At 39.1% G+C, this 22327-nt stretch overlaps 1 protein-coding gene across 1 annotated transcript in view; it reads left to right on the forward strand.

Annotated features, from left to right (window-relative positions):
* LOC124598817 (kelch-like protein 10) overlaps window positions 1–22327 on the forward strand; it is a 108019-nt gene that overhangs the window by 29596 nt on the left and 56096 nt on the right. The window contains exon 2 of the mRNA XM_047136028.1: window positions 17966–18144. Coding sequence (XP_046991984.1) covers window positions 17966–18144 — 179 coding nt within the window. The remainder of the gene's footprint in view (window positions 1–17965; window positions 18145–22327) is intronic.

Consider the following 22327-nt stretch of genomic DNA (forward strand, 5'->3'; position numbering starts at 1 on the left):
GTCACAACTTTTATATCCATCGCCTCTACCTGAAATCATGAAGGATAAGAACGTGCAACATGACGTATCTCGCACACACCACATTACCATAAAAACAGCTTTCAACAAGCAAAGTATATTAATGGTAAGCACATAGTATAATAGCACAAGCATAGCAAGAAACACTCATAGTCGACCATAAAATATGTAGCTTACCAGTATCAATGCTTGTACTTTCTTGTAAGTATCTTCGACTTGTATTACCATTATCTGACTGAGACTGGCCATTGTCATAATTAACGCTGATACAAACGATCTGAGAGTTTTTGGTGCTACTACAATCTCAAAGAATTCCTTGATAGGTTTTTGTGGCATTGTGCAGTACCACACCCAAAATAACGAAATAGTAATAACCGTATATAAATATCACCCACGATCCATGGTTCGATGAATGCATAAAGAGGGAAGGAAAAGTTAGATACTTAAACTTAAAAATGTCGCTATAAATCACTGATTATATATGCCACAAGTAAGAGGAATCACTGTAAGCATTGAAACTTGCTGGCAGATTAAAACTGTGTGCCGGACCGAGACTCTAACTCGAGACCTCTGCCTTTCACGGGCAAGTGCTCTACCAACTGAGCTACCCAAGCAAGACTCACGGCTCGTCCTCACTTGCTCGTGAAAGGCAAAGGTCCCGAGTTCGAGTCTCGGTCCGGTACACAGCTTTAATCTGCCAGAAGTTTCATATCAGCGCACACTCCGCAGCAGAGTGAAAATCTCATTCTGCTAACTGTAAGCATTATTGAAAAATCTATATGGCGAATTACAAAAGAGGGTGCAAATCAGACATTGAAGCAATGAAGCAATATTGCAGTGTAAATTGAAGGACAGTAACATCCGACATAACAAACGAACTTGCACAATTCATACCAGTTCGATTGCGACTGATGATTTATTAAAGGGAAACTCATATGGTAAATAAAATATTTTCAGCTGTAAATATAATGTGTACTACCATATTTGTCCAATGATCAACTGCCGTGTAAAGCACTGTGTGTTTGTGTTTATTTGATGCTCAACTTTCAATTGTTAAATCAATTTAAGTAAATTGGATAATGTTGTACCATTACATGTAACATTTGTGATGAAACTGGTATAAAATATACAGAGAACTCAAATCTCGTTTTCTCTGTACGAATGCTTTTCTCAGTAGGTGAATAATAGGCAAGAATGAAGCTGCACTCGCTGTACGTTAAAACTTCTTTCCAGAAGCGACTGTATGTTTTTACTTGCTACTGTTTTTTCGACACGTTTTATTGTAAACATTGACTTGCATTGTGGCAATGTGTTTTTCCTTTCATAAGTTAACAAATGGCATTAATATACTTCCACGTTATCATAGGATCTCAGTATTTATTGTGCAGAGAACACTCATCTCTTTGCGTAACTATTATTTGCTGAAAGCGTTGTTTCAGTATCTTGAACTGCTTATATGTAGTGACTTGTCACGCTGCACTCTGAATGGCGTACAGAAACTTATCATGAGCGGTGTATCACCAACACATAACAATCCATTTACTCATCACTGGAAAGAACAGGTTTCCCACCACGATAAAAAATTACTTCGGTACGTTAGCTTCATTTGGTACGCCGCAATAAACGACCTAAAGTGCATAAAACGTGAAATAGCCAGTGAGGCGCAAATTCTTCAAATTACGTTATGAGTTATGATACTTCATTTACAAACAACGTAAAAACTATGAGTAACAACGAAAAGGTAACCATTTCACTGCCAAGCACGAATGTTCGGCTATAACACATCAATTTTTTTTATGAAATAACATGAGAAACGTTACATTTCCGAAAGAAAAACCCCACGCAAATTCAAAAACAGTATTTTCTTAACAATAGTAAAACGTTTTCCGAACAAACTAATTTCAGAAAAGGATGTAGCTTTGTCTCATTTATATAATATAATTATCCATATGACTGAAAATTCGTTTCCGCTTCGGTTCTTTTGTGCTGCAGGGTGAGGAAGGGTTTTCCACAAACACTCCGCAACAATAATACCGCGTCTATGAGCCAGGGATAACGTACTGCAGTAATGAGTGTGGATAATAAGTCAGTGAGTACTAGACTTTAGGATAAAATTTTCGATAACGCCTTAGTAAACTGAGGGCTAATTTTAGCATAAAAGACGTTATCTAAGCAACAACTGGCACGACTGACGTGAGTTCATTGCTTAACTACTGTCGCAGGGCTGACTATGAGAAATGTCGCCCCTAAACAAAGCAGGACGTGTCAAATCATGAATGTGCTATGTATTCCTACGAGACATAAATGGGGAATATTTGTGACTGGCCAAATTAATTAAAATTTTCGTACTTAAATGTGAATGTAGTGTATGTTGTGAACTATGGACTTAATAACAACTTGCTATATAGTGTTTCGGAATATACGTCTAATTTTTTTGATCCTGTAACAGCAGTGGACTTTCTCTTGGTGTGGAATAAAAGGATGATTTGAGCACACTGTCATGGTGCCTAATTTCAGAACAAGCTGCAATGGGTTATGGAGGGATTTCCTTGCAATACTACACCTAGCTGAAACGCATGCATCCAGATACTAGTTTTCTTGCAACTTACAAGAATTATTCCATCTTAATTCTCGATATGATGTTATATGTGCGTAGTTTGCGCCTTTCTGTACGAGTTTCAAGTGGGGGGAGGGGGGGGGGGGAGACTGCCCCTCCTGCCCCCCCCCCCTTCCTGATTGATACGCCGTTACAGCACTAACTGAACACTACTGGATACTTCCACGTAAGACGCTATTCAGCGTCATAATCATAGACATCGAATTGCATTAGATAAGCTTCTCATGATGTGGCGTGATACCGAATTTTTTAAGGTTGAAATTCGTTATTGCGAGTGGGTGATAACAGTCAAAAATATAACAAAAGGGCCCAACATCGTACTTCAGCGCAATGATTGGCGATTAACCTGCAATGCTGTAGGTCATAGGTTCGAATCTCGACAAAAATCATAAATATTTTTATTTCTGAATCTAATCAAAAGTATTTGATTATCATTTTATTCAACAACTGGTTGAAATGTAATGTTTGTTTATAATTCTTTGCCACGTCATTTTCGTCATTGTATTGACTTTTTTATTTGCTCTTATTCTTCTACCTATTATTTTTTTTTTCATCTGTAATCTGTCTGAGTCACCTATAATCGACAACCAAGTGCCAACGAGGATTGCTCATTAGTAGATAACGTGGCAGCTCGTGTAGCCAGTGAGACGATGGTTTCACATAACCAATGATAGCAAGAAATTACAGTTTGCTCGTAGCTCTGAAACTCAACTTCTTCTCTACTAAGTTTGCTTGTAGAGGTTAGCTTTACTAGCTGTGATCGAAGCGATCGTGGTGTTAAATCTGCTTCAGACTGCTGACCACCGCTTTCTCAGCTACATTACACATCATGAGGGTGATGTTACTTTAGGACACGAGTTTAAATTCAGGGCTACCAAACGTATCTCCTGCCGCAGTTCAGTCTTTGGTCAAGTGAAATCAGCTGTTGACAGAGCATTTCTCGTTTCTGACATACCTTGCCGTGTCCACTTCCAACATTTCTCCGCGTTACATGCTAACAGCGTTTGTGAAGTGACTTGCCGTGTTTCGGTGTTACCTTAAACTGAGCAGTAACCGGCGGCCGGTGTGGCAACACTCTAGTGATAAGTGACAGACATCAAGTATCAAGTAATTTTAAATGGGCTAAAAGTATTCACTGCCGACATGTTTGAAAAACGCGAGTTCCCGAGCTTTTACTTATAAATTTTCCAGACACTGCTGAAACCCGACCTGATCACCACTCATACTCAAATTTTTTCTTGCTCCACTTATTACAGCCAAAGCAACTTACTAAGGTGGTCACTGACTATTTAAAACCTTCGCAGGGTCGTTAGTCAAATTCACATTCTTCCATTTTCCAATACGTAATAACTATTAACTTTCACGCTGTACATATGCATGATACATCAAATAACATGTAAATTTACTCAGCTATTCTCTGTTGCCCTTTGGTTTTCATCTAAGTTCTTCAGTTTGTCCAATATTTAGTATTTTGTATACAAAAACAATATTTTAAATAGTTCCACATCGAATGCATATTCCAGCATTAAGTTTAAAATATATAATGTTTATAACTATCTAGCCATGTAGGGAAGTGAAACGATAAATAGTTTGGACAGGAAGAGAATAGAAGCTTTTGAAATGTGGTGCTACAGAAGAATGCTGAAGATTGGATGAGTAGATCACATAACTAATGAGGAAGTATTGAATGCGATTGGGGAGAAGTCTGTGGCACAACTTGACTAGAAGAAGGGATCGGTTGGTAGGACATGTTCTGGGGCATCAAGGGATCACCAATTTAGTATTGGAGGGCAGCGTGGAGGGTAAAAATCGTAGAGGGAGACCAAGAGACGAATACACTAAGCAGATTCAGAAGGATGTAGGTTGCAGTAGGTACTGGGAGATGAAGAAGCTTGCACAGGATAGAGTAGCATGGAGAGCTGCATCAAACCAGTCTCAGGACTGAAGACCACAACAACAACAACTACTATCTACTCTTATGTTATAATAGAGCTTCATGTGATCTATCCATTGACAATTAATTTGCAAAAATCGCACAAAGCATTGGGGAGATATTAATTCTTGAAGTTCACTTTAATTGTGAAATCTTTACAATGAGTGACTTAAAAACTATCTGCTTGATCATGAGCGCATTTTCACGTATGCAGTCGACTTAATTTTCTCTTTTAAAAGCATTAGCATTATTGGTTTCCTTGTATCTGTCTTGGATCGGTTTTTATTAAATTCATGTTGTCTGTTTAGTGCTCGTTCTGGACATTCAGCTCTGCTACGGCGGTTACCCCATCCACACTAAGCGGACGGGATTCAGGATTGCCAGGTACCCGATTTGGGCGAGATTGTCCTGATTTTGCTCTTGAAACACCGACTCCCAATTAAACCTTGTCGGAATATATAAAAATCACCATTGCACCTGAACGGATAATATTTCACACGATATAGTTTGTTCATTATACGACAAAGCATACTTATAAATGTAACTGAACTTAAAAATGCAGCTATTAGCTCTAAAAGACTTACTCTTAACAGCGTTCAGAGTTCCAACTTTAAGTTGGCCGACCAGCTCCCTAGACCTGAGTCTCTAAATGGCAGTCACCAAATGCCAATTTAGAACCAAAAGAAAAGTACTCAATCGGTAGAAGTGGATAGGCTTTGGTCGAGAGTCGTTGGGTTTTGGCTGCAGGCAACGTTAACCACGTAGCTGACAGCCGTGTGTGAGGCTGACATTTTCTTCATTGTTACTCTATTTCGAGTGCTTCCTCTCCTTGTCATACGCGCACATAATTGTTGCAGTTACGATCTTTATTTAAAAATATCAATACACACGACAATTTCAGTTTAGTTTGCGAACATGGTTCAATTAATTTTTACCTTCGACTTCTGGTTGCAGAAGCAGCTGTGGTCTGTTCACCCCGCACTGTGGCGGTGAATGTGCTAGTAGGGCTTGCAGTCGGGTAAGTTGCCCACTAACTCAAGAGGTGTGGCCTCTCAGACCGCGCGAAAATTTTCGAACTCGCTCTCCAAGGCCGGTAGTTGTGGAATGCTTCTATACTCCTCTTTAAATTGCCGAGCCTACGATGTTTTGTTGTCGTTTGCGTTATCGCCTTCTGTGTTCATTGTTGACACGTGTTATTGATAGCTGTTGAAGTAATAATAATAATAATAACTTTATTGTCTTTAAGCCATTACAGCAATAGACAAAGTCATACACATAACACAATACAGTACAGCACATGCTATAAAAGAACAGAATTGTTAAGAACTTTGCAGTTTAATATCACAGGTCATATTTTGTATAGCTTGTGGAAGTTTGTTAAATAATTTGTGGCCCATAAGTTCATAACTGTTAATTGATTTTGACAGTCTGTGGTAGGGCGTATAGATAGAGCTGTTTGTCCTAGTGCTGTAACAATGTATATTTTCCCTGCGTTTTACTTTAGTTAAGTTCTTTTTTGTGTAGATTAAAACATAATAAATATATAGGTTTTTTACTGTCATGATTTTGTGTTGAGTAAACAAAGGTTTACAATGAGCCTTGTATGGTGAGCGTGTAATTATCCTAATAGCTTTCGTTTGCAGCAATAGTATATCATGCACACAAGTGGAGTTTCCCCATAAAATAATGCTATAGGATATGATGCTTTGGAAAAATGAGTAGTAAGATACTCTAATAATTTTTAGGTACACAGTGCATTAATCGCCTTAACAAATAGATTACTCTAGACAATTTACCATTAATATACTTAATATGTGGATTCCAAGAAAGTTTATCATCCAAATATACCCCCAAAAATTTAACACAACTCGGATCATCTGATGGAATCTTGTCTTTTAAACTAATTACCATCTGCTGGGTTTTGCTTTCATTAAGCAAGAACCCATTTGCTTTAAACCAGAGTGAAGCTTGCTCAATTGTCTCTGTAACACATGTTTTAAGGCTACTAAGATCATTATTGCTGTTCAGAAATGTTGTATCATCAGCATAGAGTACTGTTCTGGATTTAATAAATGATGGCAGGTCATTTATCATTATTAGGAAAAGGAAAGGGCCCAGCACGGATCCCTGTGGAACACCTACCTTAACTTGTTCTATACTGGACATTTCTTTCCCAATACAGACGGCTTGCTTACGGTTTTGTAAATATGATCTTAATAGCTTAAGGCTGTTACCTTTAACACCATAAAAGTCCATTTTTTCGAGTAGTTGTGTATGTTCTACACAGTCAAAGGCTTTGCTTAGGTCACAAAAAGTCACTTGAGCGAAGCATTTATCTTCAAATACTTGATGGATGTATTTAACAACATTGTCTATGGCATCAATGGTTGACAGGTTTTTCCTAAAGCCATACTGTGATCCACTTATTAATCCTATGTTATCAAAGCAAACAGATAATTGTTGGTAAATTATGCATTCTAGAACTTTTGAAAAAACTGGGACTATGGATATTGCCCTGTAACTTGAGACAGAATTTTTATCTCCTTTTTTATGTACTGGACCTACCGTAGACAGTTCAAGCTCATCGGGGAAAAAACCCTCCAGTATACACTTGTTTATACAATATGTTAGGGGGTAGACTATACAGTCTATTACTTCCTTCAGCATGTTACAAGACAGGTCATATATGTCTACACTGTCTGATGATTTTAACTGCTTCACGATTCCTAACACAAAACCAGGTGAGACCTCAGAAAAATTGAAGGTACTTGTGTTTGTTGATGACCTAGCAATATTTTTTGTCAGTAACTGTGATGAGCTGATTTCAGGTTTAATTATAGCACTTCCTACTTCCTCAAATGATTTAATAAAAAAGTCATTAAATTCCTGGGGAGAGATACTAATTTTGTCACTTCTTTTCTCTTTGGCGACACTATTTATTAGAGTCCATGTTGCTTTGCACTTATTGGTGGATTTCTCAATACTTCTGAGATTGTGTGCTTGTTTGGCTTCCACAATTGCTTTTTTGTACTCATTCCTAGATCTAACATAGGCTAATTTAGCATGGTTGGTTTTCAGACTTTTATAAATATTGTACAACAACATAACTTGATTTTTCATAGTAGACAGCTGTTTTGTATACCATGTAGTTTGTCTATTTGGAACTTTTGCTTTTAGGATTCTGTCAGTTACTTTGCATTTCCTTATTGGTATGCAGTCATTAAAGTGTCCCAAAAATGCTTTGAAAAACCTATCAAATAGTACCTTTGCTGGCAGATAATTGCTTAGAGTGTAATGTGTCTCATCATAACACAGGCCAAACCAATCTCTGTTGGAAAGGGACGTACGAAACCTGTCAATTTTCTCATCTGTGACCGGTCCAGTGACCACAACTTCTGGGACAAGTCTATTTACATTACTCTCATCAAGAGGGAACCTACTTGTATAATTTAAAGATACTGAATCATGATCAGAATATGGAAATACTGTCACAAAATATTATTCTTCTGTTGTTTTAAAATTTACAAAAATATTGTCGAGACATGCATGTTCTCTTGTAGGCTTGTTATTGACTGAATGTAAGTTGCACTGTCTTAGTAGGTTTTGGAGTTCAGTGACAGTACGTTTTTGTGTTGTGACATCGAATTCAGTCTCCTAGACAGCGCCTCATGATCTACGTACCTGTTTTCTTCAGTACGGGACCGTATAGCTCAAAATGTGTTGGCACAAATGTGTCATTTTTAACTTTCCCGGGTCTGATGAAATTGTTAGTCGGTCTATGAAGGAAAGTATCAGTGATACAGATCAAAAACAAAAAAGACGACGATTTTACATCGGTCAGTGACCACAGTTCTGCTGTTGAACAAGAGTATCATTCAGAGGAAGAACTTCAGGAAACTTGTGATGGGGATCTGTCTGTTTCTTCAATGAAATACTTTAAATGTCTATTAAAATCGAATCTATTCGGAGTGGTGATAGAAATGTAGCTCCCAGCAATGAATGTAAAATTTGACAGACTTTCTTTATACACCTTTCAGGTGGAATTTTTATGCACAAATTTAAACCCTAGAGTTTAGTTTTATTTGGAAATTTATTTGCTACAGACATTGTATAATTTTTCAGAATGTAAAATTCGGTACTCAAACAGTCTATTTGCGTGTACTATTTAAAAGAACCACACAAAATTATGTGCTAAATAGTGAAATGCTTCAGGCTTTGTTTACTGCAATAAAATAAACAAGAAGCATTTAAACAACACTTAAATAATTGTAAAAATAAATGATATGTTGCATAAATTAAAAATTTCAAATGAGTTTTGCCTTAAATCTCTGTTTACACGTAGGGTTCCCAGAGACTCCACCTCGTGGTATACGTTACAGAAAAGTCACCTCACGAGTTAAGGGTTACATCAAACTCTGTAACGATTCGGAAATCGATCGAAAACGTTGGTTATTGTTGTTACTGAGGTAAAGCATTTTTTAGTTAGATTCGCTGTCGGCGAAACTAATGAAGTACCAGTGCCTAAAAAGAAGCAAAAGTGAAATTGCAAACCAGGATTAATGACGAATGGATGCATTCACTCTTGCCCTCGCAAAGGTAACTATGATAAGCTATAACACTCGCTGTATTGTGTGCCTCTCATAGTTTAATGTGTCTCACTGAGGCGAAATTAACGTTAAAGACACGTTAAAAATCCCGATTTTGTTCAGTTTACAGTGCTATCTTCGACAAAAAGAGTCCCGACTTTTATTTAGAAAAACCTGGGAACCCTGACGGGATTTCTTCAGCCACAAAAACGTAGCATAGGTTTACCTGCAGCTCTCCTAAAGCTGGTGGAGTTCTCATACTCCCAGAGTCCGCCAGTCACTGAGTCAGAAAAGTACAGTCGTCTGACAGACATTACCGCCACCCCCTGGTGAACACTATAGCACTGGTGTGGCTCACCGCCAACTCTAGCCTTGTGCAGCTGGCACGCCACCTCAGTCATCAACACATGCACACACAGCTGTGCCTTCCTCTCCTGTCACAACAAAGTGTGCGTGCACAGCCATATCTGCTTTTTAAAGTTATGGTGTTTATCCACAGAGGGCTGTACCTTCGTAAATGGGGAAACTACAGTGGTAATGACCAGGGAAACATCCTCGGACGTTGATGCTAAAAGTGCATATCATTTCTGTCAACCATTTGTGCTAACGAAATGTCTGGAAAATGTAAACAAAAGTCAAGAAGCCAACAAGCAATAGCTTGGGTAGCTCAATTGGTAGAGCACATGCCCGTGAAAGGCAAAGGTCCCGAGTTCAAGTCTCGGTCCGGCACACAGTTTTAATCTGCCAGGAAATTTCATATCAGCGCACACTCCGCTGCAGAGTGGAAATCTCATTCTGGAAACATCCCCCAGGCTGTGGCTAAGCCATGTCTCTGCAATGTCCTTTCTTTCAGGAGTGCTAATACTGCAAGGTTCGCAGGAGAGCTTCTGTAAAGTTTGGAAGGTAGGAGGTGAGGTACTGGCAGAACTGAAGCTGTGAGGACGTGGCGTGAGTCGTGCTTGGGTAGCTCAGTTGGCCGCTGGCACGGTAGCTCAGTGTGTTTGGTCAGAGGGTTACGTGCCCTCTGTAACAAAAAAACTGAATTAATCGATCAACAATGAACATAAACGAATGTCTTACGACGTCTGCCCCGAGCAGATGCAACGAACAAAAGCGAACAAAATGAGATTAAAAAAAAAAAAAAAAAAATTTGGTAGAACACTTGCCTGCGAAAGGCAAAGGTCCCGAGTTCGAGTCTCGGTCTTGCACACAGTTTTAATCTGCCAGGAAGTTTCAATAAATAATATTTTTCGTTCTTCTTCTTCTTCCTACACGTCATCCCATATCTTCTTGGGGGGTAATTATTGGATTCGGCGATGTTAGTGGTGGCAGATCGCCAGATGCCCTTACTGTTGCCACCCTTCCTCCTTCCCCCCTCCCCCTCCCCACCTCCACCCACGGTGGAATTTATGGAATTTATTAGTGTTATCCCGTCTGACATCCTTCAAAAGTTATAACTGAGGCAGGATGTCAGTACCTACCCAGTATCCACCTAGTCGAATGTGAGAAACTCCCTAAAAGTCACATCCAGGGTGTCTGCAAATCGGGCCTCCTTGTTAGTCCGCCACAAAAGTTTGATTCCCAGAAGTGATGTGGTAATGTGTGGGTGCTACCTGAGACAATCAGCAGGCAATACATCATATCTGTACTATGTAACACAGTTTTTGCTTGCAAAACTTCTTCGTTTATTTTATGGCCAGTTTTATCAACATTGCCAGACAAAAAAGTGAGTATTGTGATGGGGTGGAGGACATGAAATGAAACTTGATGAGTTGAATGGGTATGTGATGTTATGTCAGTGATTACAATAATTATTCAAATTTACAAAGAACTTGGTAGTATGAGCCCTCTAATCATTTATAATGCTGCATCCCCCCAGTCCTGGATGCATGCGTTGATTCAATTAGGAAGAGAGTCATAAAGTAATTTTATTATCTCCTAAGAGCAAGCTGGTCCACAACTTTTATAACTGGTCCTTGATATCCTTGGGAGAGAGATGACATCCAAGCTGGTCCCACACATATTCTACAGGGGGACAATATGGGGATTTAGCTGGTCGTTGGAGTACAACATCGTCACACAGACAGTTCGTAGAGACACATTCCATGCATGCTTGAACATTGCCCTTTTGAAAAATGGCACCGTGACACTGTTGCATGAGAGACAATGTCTGAGGACACAGGATGTCAGTGACGTACTTCTTTGCTGTCTGAGGTCTGTTAATTATTACCAGTCATGACCTGAAATCATATCTGATGATTCTGCACAACACTGTAACAGGAATAAGATTCCTGTGCCTCTCCAAAACATTAGAAGAATTGGATATCTTCCCAGTTCACAACCATACTCGCCAACAGTGGTCATTCAGGAAGTGCATAACTAAACACGATGCAAGAAAACTGATCAGCAGTCCATGGTTCCATCATGGTGCCACTCCAGATGCAGCCATTTGTGTCGTGGTGTTAATTGCACCCAACGCACCAGGAGGTAATTCCACTAGCCTGGCTGGCTGGTGATAGTCTCCAACCAATTTTGTAGGGTGACACAGAATGTTCCAAGGAATCCCGTTCTGAGATGGCAGGCACAAATGTGAAGGGCTTACAGGTTGCTTAGTGCATAATACCCAGATCCACCTCTGTGGTGGTCGGATGTGGTTGACCAGAAACTTGAGGAAGAGTATACCTGCCCTCACATTCCCATGCACTCCATAATTAGGCCACTGTCACACCTGAATACCCCACAAATGAGGATATTACACAATTCAATCATTTGACTGAATGGAGACCCACGGTGACATGCCTTTCAAACTCTCACAGGTGCTAATAACATGAACAACACTAAAGCACTCGGGCGACCATTCTGCCCATCACAGAGAACTGCAGCTCTAATCATTTACATACCAGCTCATGGGGTGTACATGTTGGAAGTTACACTGACATTCAACCATTTCTTCTGCTTGCTTCACTTTTTTGCCAGACAGTATATATGATCATCATCAGATATGTCTAGAACAGACAAAAACATTATGCAAAGTTTTCAATGGGAGGATTATGGTAGCATACAACAGTAATGGCAGGGGTAGAATGCTCGTTTGAATTGATTTATTGTAGTTTTGTTATGTTTTCATATCCTTTGACAAGGCCTATTTTGGCTACAGATATGACATGTTTTATGTACTACTAGTTTAGGAGGAAAGATACACTGGCTTTTAGTTACTTCTCTTGGTTTTTGAATAAATGCTGCTTTCTTTAATGTTGTAATTTGTAATTGTAATTTTAATGTCTATTGGAATTGTAGACAATAACACTGTAGAGATCAAAGCAAATTTGTACCACAAACATGGAAAGCACACAACAATGTGTAATAACTAGCATTTATCAAATAACATTTATATACACCAATGTTCTATGAATATATGTTACGATATTAAATTAAAATTTTACTTAAAGGTACTTCGCTACATGTATATATATTTACAAGAGGTTCTAGGATTTTTTTAAGAACATACACTGCCAGGAAAAAAATTTTAGTACACCCATTTAGAGATTACACGAAATAATTACATTTACAGATCAATAGCATGAGCAATGCTGAGGTACCAAGTGGTGACCCGTGCTGGAACACCCTTATTAGCACACGGTGTAGTCTCCATGTGTGGCACTGCAGGTACTGACTCTGCTATCCAGTTGATTGTGCAGATTGTGAGTGCTGGCCTGCGATATATTATTCCATGCCTACTCAACCTGTTCACGTAGTTCTGTAAGAGTTGTTGGTTGACACATCACACAAGTCACTTCTTGTCCCGCCATGACCCTCATGTACTCAGTTGGACACATGTCCAGAGCTCTTCCTGGCCAGGAAAGTCACTGCACATCTTGCAGAGCATGGACAGTATGTGTGGCCAAACATTACCCTGATGCAGCAGATTAGATTAGATTAGTTTTTCGTTCCATAGATCCATGCTGAGGAGATCCTTGTGGATGTGGAACATGTCACTTTTTTTAAAGCTGAAATAACAATACTAATAGTATGAGTATATACAATACATCATTTGTTTCTATTAAAAAATTCGTCAATGGAGTAAAAGGAGTTGGCCACTAGTAAGTCTTTCAGGCTTCTTTTAAACTGATCTTTATTTGTAACTAATTTTTTTATGTTTGCTGGCAAATTATTGAAGATGAGTGTTCCTGAGTAGTGGACCCCTTTTTGAACTAAAGTAAGTGCTTTTAAGTCCTTGTGCAGATCATTTTTGTTCCTGGTATTGTATGTATGAACTGAGCTGTTTGTTGGAAAAAGAGATATATTATTTAGGACAAATTTCATTAAGGAGTAAATATACTGAGAGTCATAATTTAGTATACCCAGTTCTTTGAAGAGGTTTCTACAGGACGTCCGTGACTTTACTCCACAAATAATATGTATTATACGCTTTTGGGCTCTGAAAACTTTTGTTTGACTTGAAGAGTTACCCCAAAATATTATACCATATGATATTATGGAATGAAAGTAGGCAAAGTATGCAAGCTTTTTCATTTTTATGTCGACTATGTCTGCTAACACTCGAATTGCAAATACAGATTTGTTAAGGCGTTTCTGCAGTTCTGTGGTGTGCTCCTCCCAACTGAATTTATTATCAAGTTGTAATCCCAGGAATTTAAGACTGTCAACCTCTTCTATCTGCACTTCTCGATACTTTATGCATATGCTGGGTGGAAACCTCTTACAGGTTCTGAATTGCATATAGTGAGTCTTTTTGAAGTTTAATGTCAGGGAGTTGGCTTTAAACCATTTATTAATAGCCATGAAAATATCATTAGCAGATCTGTCTAGAACTACACTCGACATACTATTTATTGCAATACTTGTGTCATCTGCAAACAAAATGAACTCCGCTTCTGGAAGTGTAAGTGATGAGAGATCATTAATGTACACAAGAAAAAGCAATGGCCCTAAAATGGGTCCTTGTGGGACACCACATGTAATTTCTTCCCATTCTGATGATGACTGATGACTTAATTCACTAGCCCCTTGCACTGACACTCTTTGTTTCCTGTTAGCGAGGTATGACTTGAACCATTTTGCAGCATTGCCCGTGACACCATAGAGTTCTAATTTACTTAAAAAGATGTTGTGGTTCACACAATCGAATGCCTTTGACAAATCACAGAAAATACCTGCTGCTTGTAATTTGTTATTTAATGAATTAAGTACATTTTCACTGTGGATGTAAATAGCCTTCTCAATATCAGAACCCTTCAGAAATCCAAACTGTGTTCTTGATAATATGTTATTTGTGGTCAGATGGTTGAGAAGCTGCCTGTACATTACTTTTTCTAAAATTTTTGAGAATGCTGGCAAAAGTGAAATCTGTCTGTAGTTTGATGGTATCTCTTTATCCCCTTTCTTGAATAGAGGCTTAACATCTGCATATTTTAGCCAGTCAGGAAAAGTCCCAGTTATAATTGACTGGTTACACAAGTGACTTAGAATTGTACTAAACTCACAAGAACATGCCTTAATTAACTTTGTTGATATTTCATCGTAACCATTAAAATGCTTTGTTTTTAAAGATTTTATTATGGAAGTTCTTTCTTTTGGTGAAGTGAGTGACATATTCATGTACCTGAAGCTATTTGTAAAGGCTAGTTTCAGTTATTCAAGAGCATTATTTACTGATCCTGACAATCCCATTCTATCAGTAATGGATATAAAGTACTTGTTAAATAGATTTGCCACACTATGCCCATCGGTTACTAATGTGTCATCTACCCTTAATGCTATTTGCTCCTGTTCCTTTCTGGTTCTACCAGTCTTGTCTTTCACTATATCCTACATTGTTTTTATTTTGTTCCCTGACATTGCTATCTTCTTCTCGTAGTGCATTTGTTTAGATGTCTGAATTACTTTTTTTAAAATATTTTGCAGTATTCCTTGTATTTAGCTAAATCATCAGCATTGGAGCTATTCTTGGTCGACAGATACATCTTCCTTTTTCCTTGTGTAATCCATGGTTTTATTATAGACATTGTTCATGACTTTGTTATATTTTTCATTCATGTCATGAGCACTATAAACATCTTTCCAGTTCATATCTTTGAGCAGTTTTCTAAAACTAAATTTATATATAATAGAGGGAAACATTCCACGTGGGAAAAATATATCTAAAAACAAAGATGATGTGACTTACCAAACGAAAGTGCTGGCAGGTCGATAGACATACAAATAAACACAAACATATGCACAAAATTCAAGCTTTCGCAACAAACGGTTGCTTCATCAGGAAAGAGGGAAGAAGAGGGAAAGACGAAAGGATGTGGGTTTCAAGGGAGAGGGGAAGGAGTCATTCCAATCCCGGGAGCGGAAAGACTTCATATCCGTCCATGGATATGTGTGTGTGTACGCGAGTGTATACCTGTCCTTTTTTCCCCCTAGGGTAAGTCTTTGCGCTCCCGGGATTGGAATGACTCTTTACCCTCTCCCTTAAAACCCACTTCCTTTCGTCTTTCCCTCTCCTTCCCTCTTTCCTGATGAGGCAACAGTTTGTTGCGAAAGCTTGAATTTTGTGTGTTTGTTTGTGTGTCTATCGACCTGCCAGCGCTTTCATTTGGTAAGTCACATCATCTTTGTTTTATATATATAATAGGGAAACATTCCACGCGGGAAAAATATATCTGTCTGCTTGTGTCTGTATATGTGTGGATGGATATGTGTGTGTGTGCGAGTGTATACCTGTCCTTTTTTTCCCCCTAACGTAAGTCTTTCCGCTCCCGGGATTGGAATAACTCCTTACCCTCTCCCTTAAAACCCACATCCTTTCGTCTTTCCCTCTCCTTCCCTCTTTCCTGATGAGGCAACAGTTTGTTGCGAAAGCTTGAATTTTGTGTGTATGTTTGTGTTTGTTTGTGTGTCTGTCGACCTGCCAGCACTTTCATTTGGTAAGTCACATCATCTTTGTTTATATATATATATGAGCTTCTGGCCAAACAGCCTCTTTCTTACATAGAAAACATGTACACACATTCACTCAAGCACAACTCACAGACACATGTCGGCTGTCTCAACTGAGGCCAACCTCAGTGGTCAGAGATAGTGATCATGTGTGTGTGAGTTGTGCTTTTGTGCTTGCATGAATGTGTGTGTGTGTTTCCTAAGTCACAAGAAGGCCTTTTGGCCAAAAGCTCACCATACAGCAGTCTTTTTGCTGTGCCTGCCTGCGACTCAACATCTCCTCTATGTGGTGAGTAGCACTGTATGTTATTCATAATATTGTTGTTATTCCATCCTGGATTGCCCATTGTTCAATGTTTTGTTATATCCACTCATGATGCAAATGTTGATATCTTGATTGTGTTGGATATTTAACTGGAAACCTAAACAAAATGTTGTAGCAATGTTGTTATGTAAATTTATTTCCACAACCCTTTGCATAGAATTATTTATTTCCAAGTAGGCTTTTATTTCCAGATTTTCCATATCGTCATCACTGAATAGCAGAATTTTATCATCTGCATAATTAACTACATTGCCATAATTAACAATGTTTGTGTATAAAATGAAGAGAAATTGGTCAAGTATTGGTATTCCTCCATTACCATGTGTATAATTATGGAAACCCTTTTGTTCTTTAAATTAAATGTAATAGGCAAGGACCGTAGACTGCAAAAAAACTGTGATATACATGAGCACTTTACCAGACGAAACAGAAACTTACATATGACTCAAATCAGCACAGCACTGTGCCAAAAAGGTACTTTTCACATGGGAGTTAAGCTTTATAACAAACTTCCTGAAAACATAAAAGCTATCAGTGAGGTCAATACATTTGGAAAATCTCTAAAGTCATATTTACAGCATCACTGCTTTTACTCCATTGAAGAATATTTAAATTTATGAAATGAAATGTGTTATATAAATACGTGTAAAGTGTATTATTGTAACCTTAAATATGTATGCCTTGAAATGACTTTCAGCCTGTATATTTATAACTTGACTTGTCCAATGTCTTATGCATAAGCTGCTATGTAGACAACAGGACCAATAAAAAATACAATACAATACAATACAATACGATAACTGTGGAAGATAGGAGTGTGGGATTCTCTCATCAAATTATATTTTCCCTCCTGATGTTTTTGTAATTTCCGTAAATTGTCTCATGCATGTATGCTCTCATAATGTTCCCAGTGACAAATTGGCACATTATTTTTTATCTTTTCTAGATACATCTGTTGAATATCACATAGATTGAAACTTGCTATATTATAAAAGAAGTCTGTTACAAATACTATATTTTTTAAACACTGTGTCACTGCATCCTTCACTGTGATTATGGCATATTTCTTCACCTCTGTTGTTACACATATCTGTAAATATTTTCTCTGAGAAAGAAAAATTTAAGTAAATAAATATTAAGCTACCAATAAAAGATAAACAGTTGCTGCTTAATAGTACTAAGGAAGGAGCAGCCTTTTTTCCCCTAGGCTGTGGGTATATTTTAATTTACTGAGTTAAATTTAGGTTATGTAAGAACAAATACTATTAAGCATTATGACAGTTCACTGTTAGCACAGAGTGCAGATATTGTTTTAAACGGTTGCTTGTCTTTGTTGATGTATATTTTAACCTCCTTCACATCCATAAAAATTTTACTGTATGAAATCAAAAATGGTAACATACCATCCTCAGAAAAGTTGTGAGCAGTATTAGGCTCAGGGAAAATATTTGGAACACTCATCCTATATACATTTTGTATTGAAATTATTTGTCTTTGGGTGCATTTATTGCTATCCCTAATGCTTTTTTTTAAATCAGACTCTGCAGAAAAAGCTCCAAAGTACATGTGAACACCTGAAAAACATTCAGAGGGAATCAGCAAAAAAATATTTTGATTTTGATGTTGCCCGACCAAGAATTCCATATGGTATTATATTCGCCATTGGTGGCTGGAGTGATGGAGCACCAACAAATTTCATGGAGACATATGACTCAAGGTAATATCTGATGCATTTTCTCCATCTAAATCAAACTGAAGCTCCATAATTATAGCGAACCATTTTTTTTTTCTCTAGGAGTAAATATAAGCATGACACATCATTGTTGGCAGATTTTAACTACCATATTAAAAAACTAAGGGCAGATGTTCATATTAAATGTGTCTGTCAACTTCATCTCACAGTCTAGTCATCAAGGTACAAAAAGACAACTCCATTCACAAAGAGTGATCTGTCCCTCTCCTCTAGATATGGAGGAGTGGGGAGAGGTCCATAGCTTGATGCTACTTGCTCCTCCTCCCCCCCAATATAACTTGCCATCATCTCTACTTTTAATGTGCTACATATGCCTAGGATTTCAATAATAATTATAAAATATGTTAAAGGTTTTAATATTGTAAGAAGAATTTGTTTACATTAGTGTGTAGTACAACACCATAGCATAACTTGCAAGAAATTGCAGTTCAGAAAAGAACATCATTTTAAGAACGTTTATCATAAAATGTCACAATTTTCTGTGCTACACTATTGATTTAAGAACTGATAGCAGCAGACTCTCACACTCTTGATGACATCACAATTTACTCAGTATAAAATTACAGTTTGCACTTACTAATACTGGTTCACTTTACAGTACAATTGTGAATGCAGGTCTGGAGACAACATCTATGTAATGATGTAGATTGGAGAAATGCCATTTCTTTCAGTCATCTTTGCTTCAGTTCATTAATGTCAGTCTCTGTTTTATTATTTTTGTAGTGGAGGACCTCCCCTTTCTGTCTGCTTTACTCAACTTCCTGTGGTTTTCCGGATCTGCCTTTGGTCTCTTGGACTGTGTGAGGTTTGTTGTTGACAGCAGTAATGGTCAGACTGTGAATGGGTTGTCAGCTGCTAGTACATCCAGCGGGCTCATCCTCAGGCAACCAACTGAATAATGTCACATGCTGAACATAGCTTGTGATTTTTAGAGCTTGTTACACTTTTTTTCACACTACTTTATTCTTCAAAAATTAGCTGAGAAAAACGAATATGAAATTTCATATATGAGAAAATATAGACACTTTCAACAAATTGAGGGGTGGAGGAAAGAACAGGGTGGAATTACTCCACAGATTCTCCCATCAGTATCTCAGTTCTGCCTGGAGAAGGAATGTATTACACTCATTAAAGTAGTCTGGGCTATTGTGCCATGATCATGTGAATGTTTTTGTAGAAATAAAAACTTCATTGACCACAGCATAATTTCACATAATATTTTATTAAGTGTAACTTGCAAAGGCAGGCAATGAAGACTGTCTCTGTAAAGTATACTAGCAACAAATTATGACTTGTGTTATACGGCACGAAAGCAGATACTTAAGAAAAAGCCACTGCTCTTCCTCTTACATTAATCAGGAGTCATCTTTTTATTTACTACTTCACACTGAACATTTATGATTTCAGAGACCACTATCAGCTGTCCATATACGGGAAAAATTAAAAATCTGTTCAATATGAACATTAATGTTAGCTGGAATTTACATTCCTGTGTGCAAAGAGTATTATGATAAATTATAGGAGTGGCCAATAAAATATCTTCTACTTTGTTCCTATTAAAGAATTTCATACCAGAATATAAAATTCCATTCTCAACAGTGGATAGGGCCACATAATCTATAAGTAAATTACGTATACTTCTGCTATTATCGTAGAAGATGATATTGTCAATGACTGCAATGTGACGTATGTTGGTCTGAGCTGGGCTATGTACTCCTGCTCACAGAACTGCCTAGCAGAAATCTGTGTGCTTTCCTTTTGACAAGAACTGTAGCAAGGGGGCAATGTTCAGTGTAGACCGTGAAGGGATGTTCTCCCACCAAGGACAAGAAGTACTTGACCACCTCATATATTGTGAGGGGCTTGCAGTTGTACATGGTCCAACTCCACTGCAGCACAGCAGCACAGAGAGCTTCATGTAAAAGGATGTCAATGGCTGCTAGGAACAAGTTGTTGAAGAATGGTACCTGGGGCAGACTCACTGGCGTCCATTATGATTATGAGTGTGCCAGGAGCACAGGACACAAGAGGTCGTGTTTCATTTGTTCAAAACTGTCTGTCGTTCGCACCATCCAGGGAATGGGCCTACTGACTTAAGTGGGGTCACCCTGGAGTATGATGGTAAGTGTGCTTGCACCAGTAAGTGTGCTTGCATGCTTGCAATCTTTTTGAGGTGGTACCAGAAGAAATTTGCCATACGGAGGAACTTGCAGATTTCTTTGGAATTGTGGGACATGGAAATTTGGTAATGGCCTGGGCCTTCCTGTCCAGTGGGTGGGAGCTGGCAAATGATATCTTGTGTCCAAGGAAGTCTATCTTTGCAACACTAGAAATGCAATACTGCAGGTTGATGATGACTCCCACCCCGTAGAGGCTGGAAAATATCTTCCTGGGTTTCCAGAAGTGCTCCACAAGATCACGGGCATAGATGAGGATATCATCTAGGTAGGAGAAACAACCCAAAACACCATGTAGGACACTGTCAAGAAAGCATTGCCAAGTCTGGGTGGTGTTGTGGAGCCCAAAGGGCGTAAACGCGCGGCTCTTCACTTAACCGAGGAAAGGCAGTAGGGGCAATGAAAACATCGTGATGTAGTGCAATGTATTGGTGGTGTACATACTGGCTGGGGGGGAGGGGGGGCTTTGGAAGGGTGGGTGAGGAGAGGAAATTTGGAAAAGCCATCAGAAAAAAGAGTTTTGGAATGTGATGGCAAAATGAGTAACAGTGCAAGCTGTATGGTGAGTGGAATGGTGGGAAATACTGTCGAAGAGATGATGATTCACCAGATCGAGAAGGAGGATGTAATGGGCAGTGAAGTTGCCATCAAGGATAGGGTCTGTAACATAGGCTAAACCAAAGGTCCGTGTGAAATCTCTGCTGAGGCCAAAGTTGATAGACCAGGTGTGGGAGCAGTAGGTTGTCATCACAGAGCCATTTGGCAGGGTGCAGAGAAGGGGAGAGGTGGGGCCAGAGGAGGGTAACAGTTTAAGGGGATAGACTGAGAGATTTGGAGCTGTTACCAAGAAAGTAAGCTGTTGGAGAGGAGGAGTGCCAATGATTGTGGATGAACAGGCACTGAGAAATAGCGGAGCAGCCAGATGTGCCTAATGCTGGCCCCTGCTGGTGTTTGGGGACCATGCAAATTGTGCCCAGCAGTTTTTGGTGTCACTGGCAAAACGCTCGTGGTACCAACCAAGATCACCTGCACCCAGAACATTCCTACCACTTCTAGCTGTTCAGGATGATTGTGTTTGAGCGGCAGGTGTGCTGATGGTTGAATGCATTGTGATGTGGGTACAGGCACAGTATGGGAGAGGGGTTTCGTGCAGGACCCAAGGCAAGCTGCGCTAAGACCCTGTCCATCACAATGGCAGCTGCATCCACATTCGTATAGTCGTGCCTGGCTAACACCGAGTAGATTGGAGGGGGAAAACGTGTGTCAATTCATGTGTAATAGTGTTTTGGGAAAGATTACAGCGTTGGCAAGCGTCCAGATATGCTACAGGAACTCTGAGGGCTGCATGTTGGTGCATTCCTCTGATGAAAATAGTGCATCTGTGTGCTGAATTTCTGATGTGGCCAGCCGTATTATGTTTGGTCCTTTAGGGCACGAAATCTGCCTGGCTGTGGTGGGTTTATGATGAAGTTGTGGATATCCATGGTGACCGAAGGCTCATGCTGCGCAACCATTGGGGTGAAATGCATGGAGTCACTGGTAGTTGAGAATCCTGTGAGTATTGTCTCCGCGGAAGCAAACCATGAATAGGAGTCACGAGAACCGAGAACTGAAAGGCAGTGGGTGGATAGTGGAGAGGGGTGGGAGGAGGGATGTGCACAGGAGCAGTGGCAGTCCTTGTGAGCTGTACATGAAAACCAGCCATATGCAGTAGTAGATTGCAGAGGGGAGGGGAGGGAGGCTATTTGGTTACCAGCTGGGACTGAATTCAATGGCAGCAGTAAACTGAGTTTGGACTTGCCCTGAGGCCTTGCTGAGTTAGTGCAGGAACAGTGGTGTAGTGGTTGGGGGGGTCACAATGTGGGAACTGTTTCTCACTGAATGCAAAATGTAGATGCAGTGGTATTACAAGGTGAACAGTCTAAAAGAAACCAGTAAATCATGGAAACATGTCATGAAAGAATGTCCAG

This window comes from Schistocerca americana, chromosome 1 (assembly GCF_021461395.2).
Source record: "Schistocerca americana isolate TAMUIC-IGC-003095 chromosome 1, iqSchAmer2.1, whole genome shotgun sequence".
In the NCBI taxonomy this organism is placed as follows: domain Eukaryota; kingdom Metazoa; phylum Arthropoda; class Insecta; order Orthoptera; family Acrididae; genus Schistocerca; species Schistocerca americana.